The 13,901-nt window shown below is 28.2% G+C and overlaps 5 protein-coding genes across 5 annotated transcripts; 2 read left to right on the top strand and 3 right to left on the bottom strand.

Annotated features, from left to right (window-relative positions):
• The first annotated feature begins 284 nt into the window (after positions 1–284).
• Positions 285–3,055, top strand: LOC117236729 (ras-related protein Rab-30-like). The gene is made up of 5 exons (XM_033499922.1): positions 285–719; positions 945–1,028; positions 1,131–1,314; positions 1,741–1,892; positions 1,972–3,055. Exons 1-5 carry the CDS (start codon positions 633–635, stop codon positions 2,080–2,082), a joined length of 618 nt encoding a protein of 205 aa, XP_033355813.1. The 5' UTR covers positions 285–632; the 3' UTR covers positions 2,083–3,055.
• A 787-nt stretch (positions 3,056–3,842) lies between these two features.
• LOC117236723 (retinol dehydrogenase 12) lies at positions 3,843–7,112 on the bottom strand. The gene is made up of 7 exons (XM_033499916.1): positions 6,983–7,112; positions 6,016–6,191; positions 5,600–5,707; positions 5,336–5,509; positions 5,049–5,256; positions 4,761–4,959; positions 3,843–4,398 (listed from the first exon to the last, which is right to left on the bottom strand). Exons 1-7 carry the CDS (start codon positions 7,009–7,011, stop codon positions 4,204–4,206), a joined length of 1,089 nt encoding a protein of 362 aa, XP_033355807.1. The 5' UTR covers positions 7,012–7,112; the 3' UTR covers positions 3,843–4,203.
• A 72-nt stretch (positions 7,113–7,184) lies between these two features.
• Positions 7,185–9,181, top strand: LOC117236726 (Krueppel homolog 2). Its single transcript, XM_033499918.1, has 6 exons — positions 7,185–7,355; positions 7,745–7,912; positions 7,978–8,159; positions 8,263–8,330; positions 8,444–8,577; positions 8,648–9,181. Exons 2-6 carry the CDS (start codon positions 7,746–7,748, stop codon positions 8,859–8,861), a joined length of 765 nt encoding a protein of 254 aa, XP_033355809.1. The 5' UTR covers positions 7,185–7,355; position 7,745; the 3' UTR covers positions 8,862–9,181.
• A 479-nt stretch (positions 9,182–9,660) lies between these two features.
• Positions 9,661–11,222, bottom strand: LOC117236727 (40S ribosomal protein S3-like). The gene is made up of 5 exons (XM_033499919.1): positions 11,123–11,222; positions 10,440–10,762; positions 10,180–10,367; positions 9,925–10,116; positions 9,661–9,842 (listed from the first exon to the last, which is right to left on the bottom strand). The coding sequence occupies exons 1-4, from the start codon at positions 11,153–11,155 to the stop codon at positions 9,932–9,934; spliced, it is 729 nt and encodes a 242-aa protein (XP_033355810.1). The 5' UTR covers positions 11,156–11,222; the 3' UTR covers positions 9,661–9,842; positions 9,925–9,931.
• A 562-nt stretch (positions 11,223–11,784) lies between these two features.
• On the bottom strand, positions 11,785–13,436 carry LOC117236728 (40S ribosomal protein S3-like). Its single transcript, XM_033499921.1, has 5 exons — positions 13,333–13,436; positions 12,651–12,973; positions 12,391–12,578; positions 12,136–12,327; positions 11,785–12,052 (listed from the first exon to the last, which is right to left on the bottom strand). The coding sequence occupies exons 1-4, from the start codon at positions 13,363–13,365 to the stop codon at positions 12,143–12,145; spliced, it is 729 nt and encodes a 242-aa protein (XP_033355812.1). The 5' UTR covers positions 13,366–13,436; the 3' UTR covers positions 11,785–12,052; positions 12,136–12,142.
• Between the last annotated feature and the right edge of the window lie 465 nt (positions 13,437–13,901).

The raw sequence follows: 13,901 nt of genomic DNA, 5'->3' as shown, positions 1-13,901 counted from the left end.
AATTTAACTGTTAATTATTTAATTGTAATAGATAAGTAAAATAATTTTTTTATTTCATAAATATATTATCTATAACATTATTACCTATGATATTGCAAATAGCTATTATTAATTATTATTTTTAATTTTACAATTATTTAAATATTATCTATACAATTGTAACATACAAAAAAACGAAATGGAGTAAAATTATTTAAGAATAAAATAAGAAATGATAGGGAATTTTGAAGTTTATACATATATATGTATGTACAATAGGCAACTTCAAAATTGTATTTTTTCTAAATCATGATAACGTCATAATTGAATGGCGGGGACGAGAGAAAACGTCATTTTGACAGAATGGCAGAAAGTCTGGAAAGTTAGTCACGATTTCTGTTAAGTACTTGTTTCTGTGTTTATTTTATCAAAATGAAACATTGTGTATTCGGTAAATCGTAAAAATAGAAAATACCGAATAGTGTCACGAACATTAAAGTTAATGAAAAAAAGTGAATTTCATTAAAAAGAAGTACATTATAAAATTTCGGTCCATCGTTACAGTGAACGCTTGCGGAAATTGTACGTGTCGTGCTTGCAGATGCTTCGTTAGTTTTGCATAGGGTTTCTGACCGTAATACGGTACGAATGTGATGGAGGATTACAAATTTCTCTTTAAAGTTGTGCTCGTAGGAAATGCGGGTGTCGGCAAGACTTGCCTCGTGCGCAGATTTACCCAGGTATATATGCATACACATTTATATGATTAATTAAATCATATTAGTTATTAACAAAAGCATAAAAAAATTTGTCATAATAAATAAATTCGATTAATTTACATACTTTCTATGTAAACTGTTCCATCTGTTTTTGTGATATGATAATGCCTTATATGGATGGTCCAGTTAGAAAATAATACTCTAAATATGCATTCTTATTTATTAATATATACATTTGTCTTATAGGGATTATTTCCCCCAGGCCAGGGTGCAACAATAGGTGTTGATTTTATGATTAAGACTGTAGAAGTAGAAAATGAGAAAGTTAAGGTATGCATGTGATGTAATGCATTATGATTCATCCAATATATACAGATATACTTTTTCAGAATAATTTTGTGCTGTGCATACTTAATATTGTTCTTCTTTTAGCTTCAAATCTGGGATACTGCCGGTCAAGAAAGGTTTCGTTCAATAACACAAAGTTATTATAGGTCAGCTCATGCTTTGATTTTGGTTTATGATATTTCCTGTCAACCTACATTTGATTGTTTACCAGATTGGTTAAGAGAAATTGAAGAATATGCAAGTAATAAAGTTCTTAGGATATTAGTAGGTAAATAATATATGTTATTTTTCATCAAATTTCTCTGTTTAAGGCTTTATTCTGAAGTAAATAGAGTTTGAACATGTTTAGTTAAGAATCAGTCTAGCACACATATATGATAAATTTTCAAACTTATTTTTCTCTGAAACAAAGCATCTTTAAAAGAGTTTTGTTCTACATTTCTGACTTATTTTCACATATAGAGTAACTTCTTGTCAATTATTTAGTCTTGTCTAGTCCAGAATTACCCATGTCTAAGTAATCATAATAAGTATATTATATTGATAAATTTTCAATCTCTACTTTCTTGAAATCTAAACAGCAAATCAAAAAGCTTTATTCTATATTTTCATCCACAAGGAATCATATTGTGTCTATTTTTACACATTATTTAGCCAGACTCTGTATATTATATATATTTAATTATTTCTTTAGGTAATAAAATTGATCGAGAAGACAGAGAAATACCAACACATGTAGGAGAAGATTTTGCACAAAGACATGGGATGTACTTTTTAGAAACTTCTGCTAAAGAAGCAGAGAATGTAGAACGGCTATTCATGGAAATAGCAGCTGAACTTATGGAGGTAATAAGATGACAAATCTCTTTCATAAATAATTTTTATTTGAAGAGTTAACTGTAATCAAATTGATATATTATTGTAGCAAGCACGCAGTAAAGAACTACCTAGATATGAAACAAATGCAACTTCTATAAATGGAAAAACAACATCAATTGGTGATACAAGTAACTGTGGTTGTAGTCGACTTTCTTAACTAGCTTTTATATCTATTATTAAGTCATTCAGAAAATGCATAATTTCAGTTGCTAAATATGTACGTAGAACACTATCATATAATTTTTATAGAGTACAGGGATTGAATGCAATATTAGTCAATCTTCTGCCACTAAATAAAAAAAATTCTAATATTAGAACATCTTTGATATTATATGTTAGCATCTAGTGTTATATCATGCAGATTATATTGACAATTTTGTTGCAAAAAATATATAATATTTAAGATTAAAACGAAGTTTAAGTATGTTGATAAATATTTGTTCTCATATGTGTTCTTATAGATATTAACTAAAGTCTTTTTGTTATAATTTTATGATTGCATTATTTGAATAATAAATAAGTTGGACGCCTGTTTTTTGACATTTAATGTTGTGCCCATAAATGGAAGTTTATTATATGTTCTATAATATTCTTATTATGTCAGAAAGTACAAATAAGTATTTCATATTTGGTGACTGAATATGAAGTCATTACAAATATAAGATTTCTACTAAAAAATGTAAGCCTAATATCGTCCAAGATTTTTCCAAATCCGCAGTATACACAAAAATGTTTGCTGCTTTAAAAGTCAAGTGAAACTTAAAATGAAAGCAAAGTTCCATATATGTACTATTTATTATAAATAGTAAAAATTATTATGAATAATTTTTTACTTGATCATTGCTTATTATAATAAGTGTGATTATGATTATGTTAGCAGCATTTACACAACCAAAGTTTTGTTGTATCTTTTAAGATTTTATTTATAATTCTGGCGGAATTAATGCTTGTCCCGTCTATGCATTGTTCGACGTTGTATTTTATAGATTTTTATTAGTATTTATGTTTATAAATAAGACATTTGTTGTTCGTACTATTATATCAATAACACAATTTTTTAGCACATCACTCTAGTCTTTATACCTTTTTATATTTTAAATACAAAAAACGAATAATAACATACCATCTCATGTTTTTTATGATTACATTATTACATAATGGGTCACCTCCACTCTTTATAAGTTTTCATTAAGAAAATTAAATATATGTACATTATGTATTTATTTTCTATATTTCACACAATTTAAAAGTTGAATACTTATAAAATAAAATCATGTATGGATATTCTTCACGAACATATTTGAAATTGTTTATCTGTATTTGTATTGATAGCTGCACATCATATAGTTTGTATTAATATTAGATTACAATGTGTAGGGAAATAATAAAACATTTCATGTAATTTTTCAAAAAGTTTTATTTAGTGTATTTAACTTATTTCAAATATATAACGACATTGTATATTGTATTACTTAAAGTTGTTGTGATTTTTATATAATTATGTTGTTTTAACAGCATAAAGTTTGTAAGTAGATTTTCAAATTACTGTCTACTCGCAACTACTGTGCAATAATATTTATAGTTTTAAATAATATAAAACATGCATAAAAATTTACAATAAAATTATACTGATAAGAACATATCAGTTTGTGTACAGATAAAAGATAATTATAATAAGCCTGATTTTTAATTTGATTAAACAAAACTCGACAAGAAGATGTCTTATAACAAAAATATTGAACCTGTGTATTGTTTGAAACGTAGTCTAAAATATAGAGATAATATATATTCTATGTTATACAAACTGATCGATAATAGACTTAAAAGGTACTATAACAAATGACAAACGATTTTGTTTCGTTTTATAACATTTTTTATTTATAAAACTATTTTATATGAAATGTGTTCACATTTTATATCTAATATACACATAATGTAAATTAAAATATATTGCAATTGGGTATCAGAATGAATTATGTTATAGAAAGTATACTCCATATTATTCTTAATTGGCAAGATTTGCAACGCTCTCCTGCCATATAAATTTGTTGTAAAAGCTTCAAAATTTCACTTAATAATGTTCTACATAAATAAATAAATCAGAAATATATGTACATTCATTTAAAAGGTTATTCCTTCCAAATGAATATGATTATTATACTATTAAGTTATATATATATTTATATATGTATAATTGTAACTTTACTATTTACTTCGTACTATAAAATTCATTTAAGTACAAAGTGAATAAGATTAGTATCTATAATTTAAATTTTCACTATACATACTGAAAAAAATTATTTAGCTGTACTTGCTGAAGAGATAATTCAAATAATTTTTTTTGTATAGATAAATTCAAAGCATCTGGATGACCTTCACTGCGACAACAATTATCTATATATATACCACCACAATTCTCAACTGCTTCATTTACAGCTGCATAGACAATTGGAGTAGCCCCTTGTCTGGGAGTCTAAAAAAAAAATTTATTATTCTAATTATAATTATAATACAGTAGAACTTCGTTTATCCGAACCGCTTGAGGGACAAAGTAGAATTTGAATAAGAGCTACTGCTATGAGCTTCAATAATAGAAGTTGACGTTCAAACTGAAGTTGAACAACAATTTTAACCCAAATTGTGTTAAATTATATATCAATTTAAACAAAACAGATGGATATGTTGACTTCAGAATACGCGTATGTATAATTGAAACTACACTTGAGCATAGTTTAAATGATAGAGACTCAGTTACGAGTTCATATAACTGACGGTATATAAAAACTTGTTCCTATAAACGGGCTTCGAAGTTTTACTGCATTTGGATACATTTACCTTAAAAAAATATTGAGTAATTGATTTCAATTTCCAAATAAAAGAATGTATAAAAAGTTCTGTATATACTACTCCAGGATGTACAGAATAAACTTGTATGTAATACTGCTTTTCTTCTAGAAGATGCTGTAATCCTTTTGTAAATATTTCTTGTGCCAATTTGCTTTGTGCATATGCAAATTTAGTAAGGAACTTTCTCCTAATTAATGAAAAGAATTTACATCAATGAATCTATGAATTGTAAAAGAGAACCAATATGAAGTGCAAAATAGAATGATAATATAGTACTTGTTGTTAACATCATTGAAATTAACTTCCCCCAAGAGGTGAGCACAGGAAGTAACATTAACAATTCTACTACATCGTTCAGGATGTCCACCAATTTTCAATAATGGCAATAGTAGTGCTGTTAATAAAAAATGTGATAAATAGTTTACAGACCACTGTTTTTCAAAGCCATCTATTGTTTCTTCATAAGGACTAAACATGACACCAGCTACAAATAGTAAAATTATACTAATTTTGATTTAATAACCTTTTACATATTTATGTTATTTACTTATTAATTAAGTTACCATTATTAATTAAGACATGAATCTGTTTATAGTCTCTTTTTATCTCCATAGCAAATTGCTTTACAGACTTCAAAGAAGTATTATCAAGTTTATATACTTTTGCTTGTCCACTCTTGACACCAGATTCTCTAATTTGAAGAATAGCATTCTCACCTGCAGAAGGTGTCCTACAAGCTGAAAAATTTTTTATTTTAAAATTTATATAAAATATTGAAAGAAATAAATTTCATAAATAAATGGAACTTAGTTAGTTTTTAAACTTACCAATTATCACTTCCATATCAAGTTCTAAAAACATTTTTACTACTTCAACTCCAATCCCCCTAGACCCTCCTGTTACAATTGCAACTCTTCCTGGTTGAGGTAAACAATCTTGAGAAAGGAAAGGAAATATATATACATCAAAATATCATAATTTCTTATTAATTATAAACATTTCATTAATACATTTCATATTATTTTAATATTTATCGACTTTGTATTAATATATACTAATAGTTTTTTATTTTTTTCTTAAAAAATACATTTAGTTACATAATGTTAACAGATTATTGTAATTTTTATTGCCAGCAGTTTCTTTTTATAAAGACATAAATTCTAATATACTGCTTCCACGTCATACCCTAAATTTTAAACCTATAGAAAATTTTACAAATGCACCAAACATATTTAACACTTACCATTTTTATTTCTTTTGCTCTTTATCCATGTATTTATGAGGTCTTTGATAGCTAGTAAATTATATTTTACGTTCCATAACAATTCTTCGACTATCGAAGGGCGATTTTGTCGTAACTTATGATACACGAAACCACTTGCAACTATAGTACAAATCGTGCCGATGAGCAGCATTCTTCTAAATTTACTTTTAGCAATTTAAAAAGATTTATTTTCTTTTTACAATTTTGAAGACAAATTAAATCTTGTGCTAAAGTAACGATTACGGGTAAAGCAAAGAATCGAGTTAAAATAAAAGTCGAGTGTTTTCTTGCTTCGCTCCTTTATACTTCCGTATGTAGATTAAAAATATTTGTACCGTTATTTTCATACTTCCAGTGTATACTTTGCATTTGTTAAGTGTAAATGAAGAATGTTTTTCAGATGTGTTCATGAGCGTGTATATTACATCATATAATTCGATTTTTCAATAAAAACATTAATTTCAATTTTATATTAATTATAAAGGAAATATATCTTCATTAGGTATTACTTTAATATTTATTTAATTTAAACGATAACTGTAATATCACAATTTACGATTATGATATTACGGTTATTGCTTATTAAAAAATGATTAAAAAGCGTTTTACAAATCATATTTCCTTACTTAAATCGAATTTACTAATAAATAAGAGTCAAATGCTCTTTTTATTATCGTTCCCACGAATAATGTGTTGTAAAGTATTCATTTTTAATTAAAATATCTCATAACCTTCTAATTCTCAAAAATATCCTTCAATCTATAATACATCTTCATTAATAAAGATTGATTAAAAATGCATATCTATAGATCGCAATAATTTTTTTGAATTATTAAAACACAAGTGCATATAACATCAATGCGTGTAGTTAAAAATCAAAATTAATTACAAATTAAGATAAATGATTACTTATGCTATAATAATATACTAATAAATATGTATTTACGTTGCAGATAATGTACGTAATGAATGCATCGGTAAAAGTTATTATTTCTAAAATGTAAAGAATGTTAAAATAAAAACACCGTTTACATAGCGTATTTTTTTTCTTCAAAAACCAATTGTTTTATAATTCAATAAAATACCAGTAGAGTGCGGTAGGTAACGGATAACCACATCCACACCATCTATCAGAGAAGTTAGAAATCTTTAACTCGAAACTCAAAGTAATTATTAAGATATCTGAGGAAATTATACATATGTAGGTAGCAAATTTACGCAGATGCACTACGTTATTGTATTCATTGCAATTTTCGTTTATGCAAGTGTTTGTAGAAATTGAAGTTTTTCTATTTAGTGAACAAGCGTTTAATTACAAAGTAAGTACCATTTAAATGATTACAACTGAAAAATAATTCATTGATACAGAATATAGTTTGTAAATAGGATTTTGATACCTAATAAAAAAATTGGGTTAAATATTTCCTAAAAGCATTCACTTTTGTTTATACCTTATAGGATTTAAAACTTTTCCTAGTAATAGTAAAACTAATAAATTTTTAACCTATATATGAGGTATTCTATATTTAACATTTTATTCAAATTAGTTGCTTTCACTTTAGAAAATAGGACGCGATTTACATATTTTTGCCATATTTTTGAATGTGTTTTTCAATAATTATTTTAAATGTAATGAAAATGTGAAAGATTTCATATAAATGATACAGAATCTAGAAATTGTAACGTTTGAATTATTTTTAATATACAGAATGGCAGATACTACAAGTGCAACACCAGAAGATACTTCAGTACACATGGAGAAAGGCTGGTTTGCTTTGAAGCAACACATCATTGATAATAAGATTAAAGTTGGATTATGGGTTACAAGACTTTTCACTCTTATATTTACTATTGGTTATATCATTCCAATATTTGGGTATGTTGTTACAAATTATTTTATCATATGAATCAGAAAATTAAATTTTGTATTTTATATTTCAGTAATTCTTATAATATTTATTATAAAGTATTAATGAGTAATGCAGCAACTAGTGCACTACGCCTGCACCAGAGAGTGCCACATGTTCAATTGAATCGACAATTTTTGGAACATTTATTTATTGAAGATTCCTGCCATTATTTATTTTATTCTTTAATATTCCTCTATACTGCTCCTGTTACATGTATCCTTTTTATATGATAATAGATATAAAGTAAGACACTTCTTGGCTTAGATAGATTTGTCACAAAATGTAATAGAATTATTTTTCCTCAATTATTAATTAGTGGTGTTAACTCCTATATTTTTATTTGCATTGATGCATTTTGCTAGTGGTTCTCTTACATTGCTTGATGTAAGTAAAAAGATTTTATTTTTCAATGCTGAGTCATATCATGCTAACATAACTCTATGATGCACAGTCATCATTGTGGTAACTAGTAGTTATTTTGTTCTTTTTTAATTAAGTGTTTAGGACAAAATAGCTGGTGGGGAGCACGCCTGTTAATATCTCTGGTGGAGTTTCAATCACGAAATATTTTGCGACTTTGTGCATTATCTGAGATAATCATCTTACCTTTCACAGTACTTCTTGTATTTACGTACGTATTAACATTTATTAATTTTCTGAAATTAGATATACAAATAATTTATAAAAGCAACTACTTACAGGGGACGTGCCGGTTTATTGACACCATTTATTTATTTCCAATTCTTAAAATTCCGTCTCGCGTCACAAAGAAATCCTTTCACCCGTAATGTTTTCTATGAAATCAGAAATGGGCTAAGTTCAGTCTCAAGGAAACCAACAATGCCAGTTATAGTGCGACGAATAATTGAAGGTCTATTATCACTTACACAACAAATGGCTCCTGTGCGTCAGTAATTTTTCAGTTAAAACAAGTGTATTAAATTATAAAAACAAATTTCCTAGGGTTCTAGGGTCCATGTAATAATAATTTCATATAAATGAATGACAAATTGAGTGCAAATGTAAAAAACAACAAACTTATGATCTGTTATTCAAAATGAATATGAGAAATACCAAATATTTAAAAATTTTAATTAATATTTGTGCCCCTTTTTGATCGTAAATGATAACAGGTTTTTGGGGACTGTTTCATACAGTTTATTAAGGAATTAGATTTAGGATTTATTTACTAAACACCAAACTAAGTATATAAATAAATAATTATAATAATTGAATTTTTAATATTTCATGATCTCTAATATCGATCTGCAATAAGATTATAATTATGTACTTTTAAATCATATAGAATTTAAATGAGTGCATAGTACAATGTGTTCCATACAGTGAATATATTTAAAATTTAATCTAATGTATTGTATTTTTCAGTTCTTATAATTCCAATATTGTTACTTAGTTATTAAACAATAATTAAATTTGCATTATAATATATGGAGAGAACTATGAAAATATTCATTAACGTGTATTAAGTTGTAACATATAAAATGTTAAATTTCGTGGTTTCAATTTTTTAAATTTTTCTTTCTAACAGTTATTCTTATCTTTGTAACTTATTTCATATAACATTTTCATTTTTACGTGTATAAATGCATCTATTTTAAAACTCAGTGGATTAAAAATAGACACCTTATATGTTATAACATAATACGTAATATTTCATATTACTAGATATATTTTCGCATCTTTTTAAAGCGTCTTTGATAGTTTACACTGACCTCCTCCACTTTATTCGGGAAAGAATCAATTAGTATCAAAAGCATATTAACTAAATAATTTTTTCATTATTTCACACAAATATGGGTCATTCCAAGGATTTCCTGGTAAAGCGATATTTAGCAGTGGATAATTGTCTCAGTCATAGTTATTCTTCAAAGATAGTTTAAAATAATTTTATTACAAATGAATGTCATTTAAAAATTATCCTCAAAAGCTATTTAGAATAAAGTTTATTAACATTTGTATATAAATTACACCGCAAGTGGTATTGGTTGTGGCAAATCCTTCGATGCTTTCACTTCAGATGTTGGTTGTGAAGGAAACACCTCATCTTTTGGTTCAACAATCGACACAGAATCTGGGAGAGGTTTTTTAGGGCCTGTCTTGCCATGAGGATCATAAGGCAGCATAATCTTCACTTTGATACCAAGTACACCTAACAAGAAATAACAAATTAAGTTAGAACCTGTTTTTATCATTAATTTTTTGCCAAACATACCTTGTCGAAGCAGGACATGACGGGTTGCTGTATTTACATATTCGTTGGTTGGTTCTCCAGAATGAATCATCAAACCATCAACAAATTTCATGGACTTTGCTCTCTGTCCACGCAATTTGCCACTAACAACCACTTCGCAACCCTTTGCTCCTGATTCCATAATGAAGCGGAGAACTCCATAGCAGGCTCTGTAATTGCATAGAAATAGTACAATTTATGTACGAGAAGTTTACATAAATTATATAAATGTTTAAACTAACCTTCGTACAGCTAAACCTCCAATTAACTTGAAACGCAGAGATTCAGCTTGCGCGATAGCGCAAAGACCTCGAGTCGCAACTTTCTCCGCATACAACTCGATGTTCTGTGCTTCTTTAAAGTTAAATCGCTTCTGAACCACAGAAGTTAATTCTCTTATTCTTCTGCCCTTTTCCCCGAGAACGCTCTGCGTATGCGTTGCTAGCAATATTATCTCTGTTCGATGAGGAGTAACACGTACCTCTACCCCTGAGTAGCCATCCTCCGAAAGTTCACGAGTTAAAAACTCGTTTAATTCTGCTTTGAAGACACCGTCTCCGACAAACTAAGAAACAGAGGTAATTACATTTAATATACACGATTCTAAAAGGTTGTAAATTAACAAGTAAGTACGCGTCTATAAATATAAACGTAATTTAACCGAATGTAAAGTAGAACATTGGCTAACATATTTCGTTTAATATGATAATGCACATAAATTATTTCAATGTCCAAGGAATATTAAAAATGTTTGAGACATATGGTGTAGGTTACGTGTATCAAACGAAAACACCGCGAATGTATTCATTTCATACGTCATTTATGTTTGTTTTTGGACAAAATATTCCTTATATAATTTTAATTATCATAACGAACATCATATCTTCACAAATCATTAAACATAAATTATGAAAATATAACAAACCTTTCTTTTTTTCGAGATAGAACGGCCGTCCATGTTTGACGCTGAGAATACGATAGGAGTCGAAGACGGAAAAGGCACAACTGGAAGCGGAAATAATACTTTATCACGTTGTACATGATATCATGCGAGCTTTAAATTAATGTTCCTGGTAAAAAGACATTGGTTATAAATATCTACAACAGGTGTCCCTTTTTCACAAAAAAATGTTAACATTTTTTTACAATATAAGAAAATTAAAATCGGAATAGTTTAATATTATTAGTAGATTCATGAGAATAGAAGGAAGTTAAGAAAAACACTAGATTTTTCAAACGTGCTTTTTGTATACAATATACAGCGAAATATCTAAACGCATTCTTTGGAATAATTATCTTATAAGAAATATGCATGTCGTTAAACGATAAGTTCACTGGATAACGCTTACCCCTAACGTGCTACTTGTTTGTATGTAAAAAAGGGACAAACATATCGTTGAGCACAATTTTACATAAAACAGTAATGTAACAACATAAATGTAATAAAAGAACACTTTGGAATAACATGATATATAAAGAACTATTGTAAAAGAATAAATATCTTTTTTATGTGAGTTACAATAGAAGACAGATCATTTTATATATTTTAATTTTTACATGTATAAATGTATTTACTTTAAAACTCTGTGAATTAAAAACAGGGGACACTTTATATGTTATAACATAATATGTAATATTTTGTATCACCAGATATATCTTCATATTTTTTAAAGCGTCTTTGATAGTTTACACTGACCCCCTCCACTTTATTCGGGAAAGAATCAATTAGTATCAAAAGCATATTAACTAATTTTTTCATTAATTCACACAAATATGGGTCATTCCAAGGATTTCCTGATAAAGCGATATTTAGCAGTGGATAATTGTCTCAGTCATAGTTATTCTTCAAAGATAGTTTAAAATAATTTTATTACAAATGAATGTCATTTAAAAATTATCCTCAAAAGCTATTTAGAATAAAGTTTATTTAACATTTGTATATAAATTACACCGCAAGTGGTATTGGTTGTGGCAAATCCTTCGATGCTTTCACTTCAGATGTTGGTTGTGAAGGAAACACTTCATCTTTTGGTTCAACAATCGACACAGAATCTGGGAGAGGTTTTTTAGGGCCTGTCTTGCCATGAGGATCATAAGGCAGCATAATCTTCACTTTGATACCAAGTACACCTAACAAGAAATAACAAATTAAGTTAGAACCTGTTTTTATCATTAATTTTTTGCCAAACATACCTTGTCGAAGCAGGACATGACGGGTTGCTGTATTTACATATTCGTTGGTTGGTTCTCCAGAATGAATCATCAAACCATCAACAAATTTCATGGACTTTGCTCTCTGTCCACGCAATTTGCCACTAACAACCACTTCGCAACCCTTTGCTCCTGATTCCATAATGAAGCGGAGAACTCCATAGCAGGCTCTGTAATTGCATAGAAATAGTACAATTTATGTACGAGAAGTTTACATAAATTATATAAATGTTTAAACTAACCTTCGTACAGCTAAACCTCCAATTAACTTGAAACGCAGAGATTCAGCTTGCGCGATAGCGCAAAGACCACGAGTCGCAACTTTCTCCGCATACAACTCGATGTTCTGTGCTTCTTTAAAGTTAAATCGCTTCTGAACCACAGAAGTTAATTCTCTTATTCTTCGACCCTTTTCCCCGAGAACGCTCTGCGTATGCGTTGCCAGCAATATTATCTCTGTTCGATGGGGAGTAACACGTACCTCTACCCCTGAGTAGCCATCCTCCGAAAGTTCACGAGTTAAAAACTCGTTTAATTCTGCTTTGAAGACACCGTCTCCGACAAACTAAGAAACAGAGGTAATTACATTTAATATACACGATTCTAAAAGGTTGTAAATTAACAAGTAAGTACGCGTCTATTAATATAAACGTAATTTAACCGAATGTAAAGTAGAACATTGGCTAACATATTTCGTTTAATATGATAATGCACATAAATTATTTCAATGTCCAAGGAATATTAAAAATGTTTGAGACACATGGTGTAGGTTACGTGTATCAAACGAAAACACCACGATGTATTCATTTCATACGTCATTTATGTTTGTTTTTGGACAAAATATTCCATATATAATTTTAATTATCATAACGGACATCATATCTTCACAAATCATTAAACATAAATTATGAAAATATAACAAACCTTTCTTTTTTTCGAGATAGAACGGCCGTCCATGTTTGACACTGAGAACACGATAGGAGTCGAAGACGGAAAAGGCACAACTGGAAGCGGAAATAATACTTTAGCACGTTGTACATGATATCATGCGAGCTTTAAATTAATGTTCCTGGTAAAAAGACATTGGTTATAAATATCTACAACAGGTGTCCCTTTTTCACAAAAAAATGTTAACATTTTTTTACAATATAAGAAAATTAAAATCGGAATAGTTTAATATTATTAGTAGATTCATGAGAATAGAAGGAAGTTAAGAAAAACACTAGATTTTTCAAACGTACTTTTTGTATACAATATACAGCGAAATATCTAAACGCATTCTTTGGAATAATTATCTTATAAGAAATATGCATGTCGTTAAACGATAAGTTCACTGGATAACGCTTACCCCTAACGTGTTACTTGTTTGTATGTAAAAAAGGGACAAACATATTGTTGAGCACAATTTTACGTAAAACAGTAATGTAACAGCATAAATGTAATGAAAGAACACTTTGGAATAACATGATATATAAATAACTATTGCAAATGTA

The sequence above is a fragment of the Bombus vosnesenskii genome, unplaced genomic scaffold (assembly GCF_011952255.1).
Source record: "Bombus vosnesenskii isolate JDL3184/JDL3185 unplaced genomic scaffold, Bvos_JDL3184-5_v1.1 scf7180000013352, whole genome shotgun sequence".
Taxonomy (NCBI): Eukaryota; Metazoa; Arthropoda; class Insecta; order Hymenoptera; family Apidae; genus Bombus; species Bombus vosnesenskii.
Note: the sequence above shows the minus strand (reverse complement) of the source record. Positions and strands in the feature narration are given on the sequence as shown.

Excerpts from the sequence above, each read along its gene's own strand:
- LOC117236729 (XM_033499922.1), top strand. The coding sequence starts at position 633 with ATGGAGGATTACAAATTTCTCTTTAAAGTTGTGCTCGTAGGAAATGCG. Across the intron at positions 1,029-1,130 it reads TAGAAAATGAGAAAGTTAAG|CTTCAAATCTGGGATACTGC; the intron begins GTATGCATGTGA and ends TTCTTCTTTTAG. Across the intron at positions 1,893-1,971 it reads TAGCAGCTGAACTTATGGAG|CAAGCACGCAGTAAAGAACT; the intron begins GTAATAAGATGA and ends ATATTATTGTAG.
- LOC117236723 (XM_033499916.1), bottom strand. The coding sequence starts at position 7,011 with ATGCATTCATTACGTACATTATCTGCAAC. Across the intron at positions 5,510-5,599 it reads TGATATGGAAGTGATAATTG|CTTGTAGGACACCTTCTGCA; the intron begins GTAAGTTTAAAA and ends AAAATTTTTCAG. Across the intron at positions 5,257-5,335 it reads TCATGTCTTAATTAATAATG|CTGGTGTCATGTTTAGTCCT; the intron begins GTAACTTAATTA and ends TACTATTTGTAG.
- LOC117236726 (XM_033499918.1), top strand. The coding sequence starts at position 7,746 with ATGGCAGATACTACAAGTGCAACACCAGAAGATACTTCAGTACACATG. Across the intron at positions 8,331-8,443 it reads GTTCTCTTACATTGCTTGAT|TGTTTAGGACAAAATAGCTG; the intron begins GTAAGTAAAAAG and ends TTTTTAATTAAG. Across the intron at positions 8,578-8,647 it reads ACAGTACTTCTTGTATTTAC|GGGACGTGCCGGTTTATTGA; the intron begins GTACGTATTAAC and ends AACTACTTACAG.
- LOC117236727 (XM_033499919.1), bottom strand. The coding sequence starts at position 11,155 with ATGGACGGCCGTTCTATCTCGAAAAAAAGAAAG. Across the intron at positions 10,763-11,122 it reads CTATCTCGAAAAAAAGAAAG|TTTGTCGGAGACGGTGTCTT; the intron begins GTTTGTTATATT and ends TCTGTTTCTTAG. Across the intron at positions 10,117-10,179 it reads TCATGTCCTGCTTCGACAAG|GTGTACTTGGTATCAAAGTG; the intron begins GTATGTTTGGCA and ends ATTTCTTGTTAG.
- LOC117236728 (XM_033499921.1), bottom strand. The coding sequence starts at position 13,365 with ATGGACGGCCGTTCTATCTCGAAAAAAAGAAAG. Across the intron at positions 12,974-13,332 it reads CTATCTCGAAAAAAAGAAAG|TTTGTCGGAGACGGTGTCTT; the intron begins GTTTGTTATATT and ends TCTGTTTCTTAG. Across the intron at positions 12,579-12,650 it reads GGAGGTTTAGCTGTACGAAG|AGCCTGCTATGGAGTTCTCC; the intron begins GTTAGTTTAAAC and ends ATGCAATTACAG.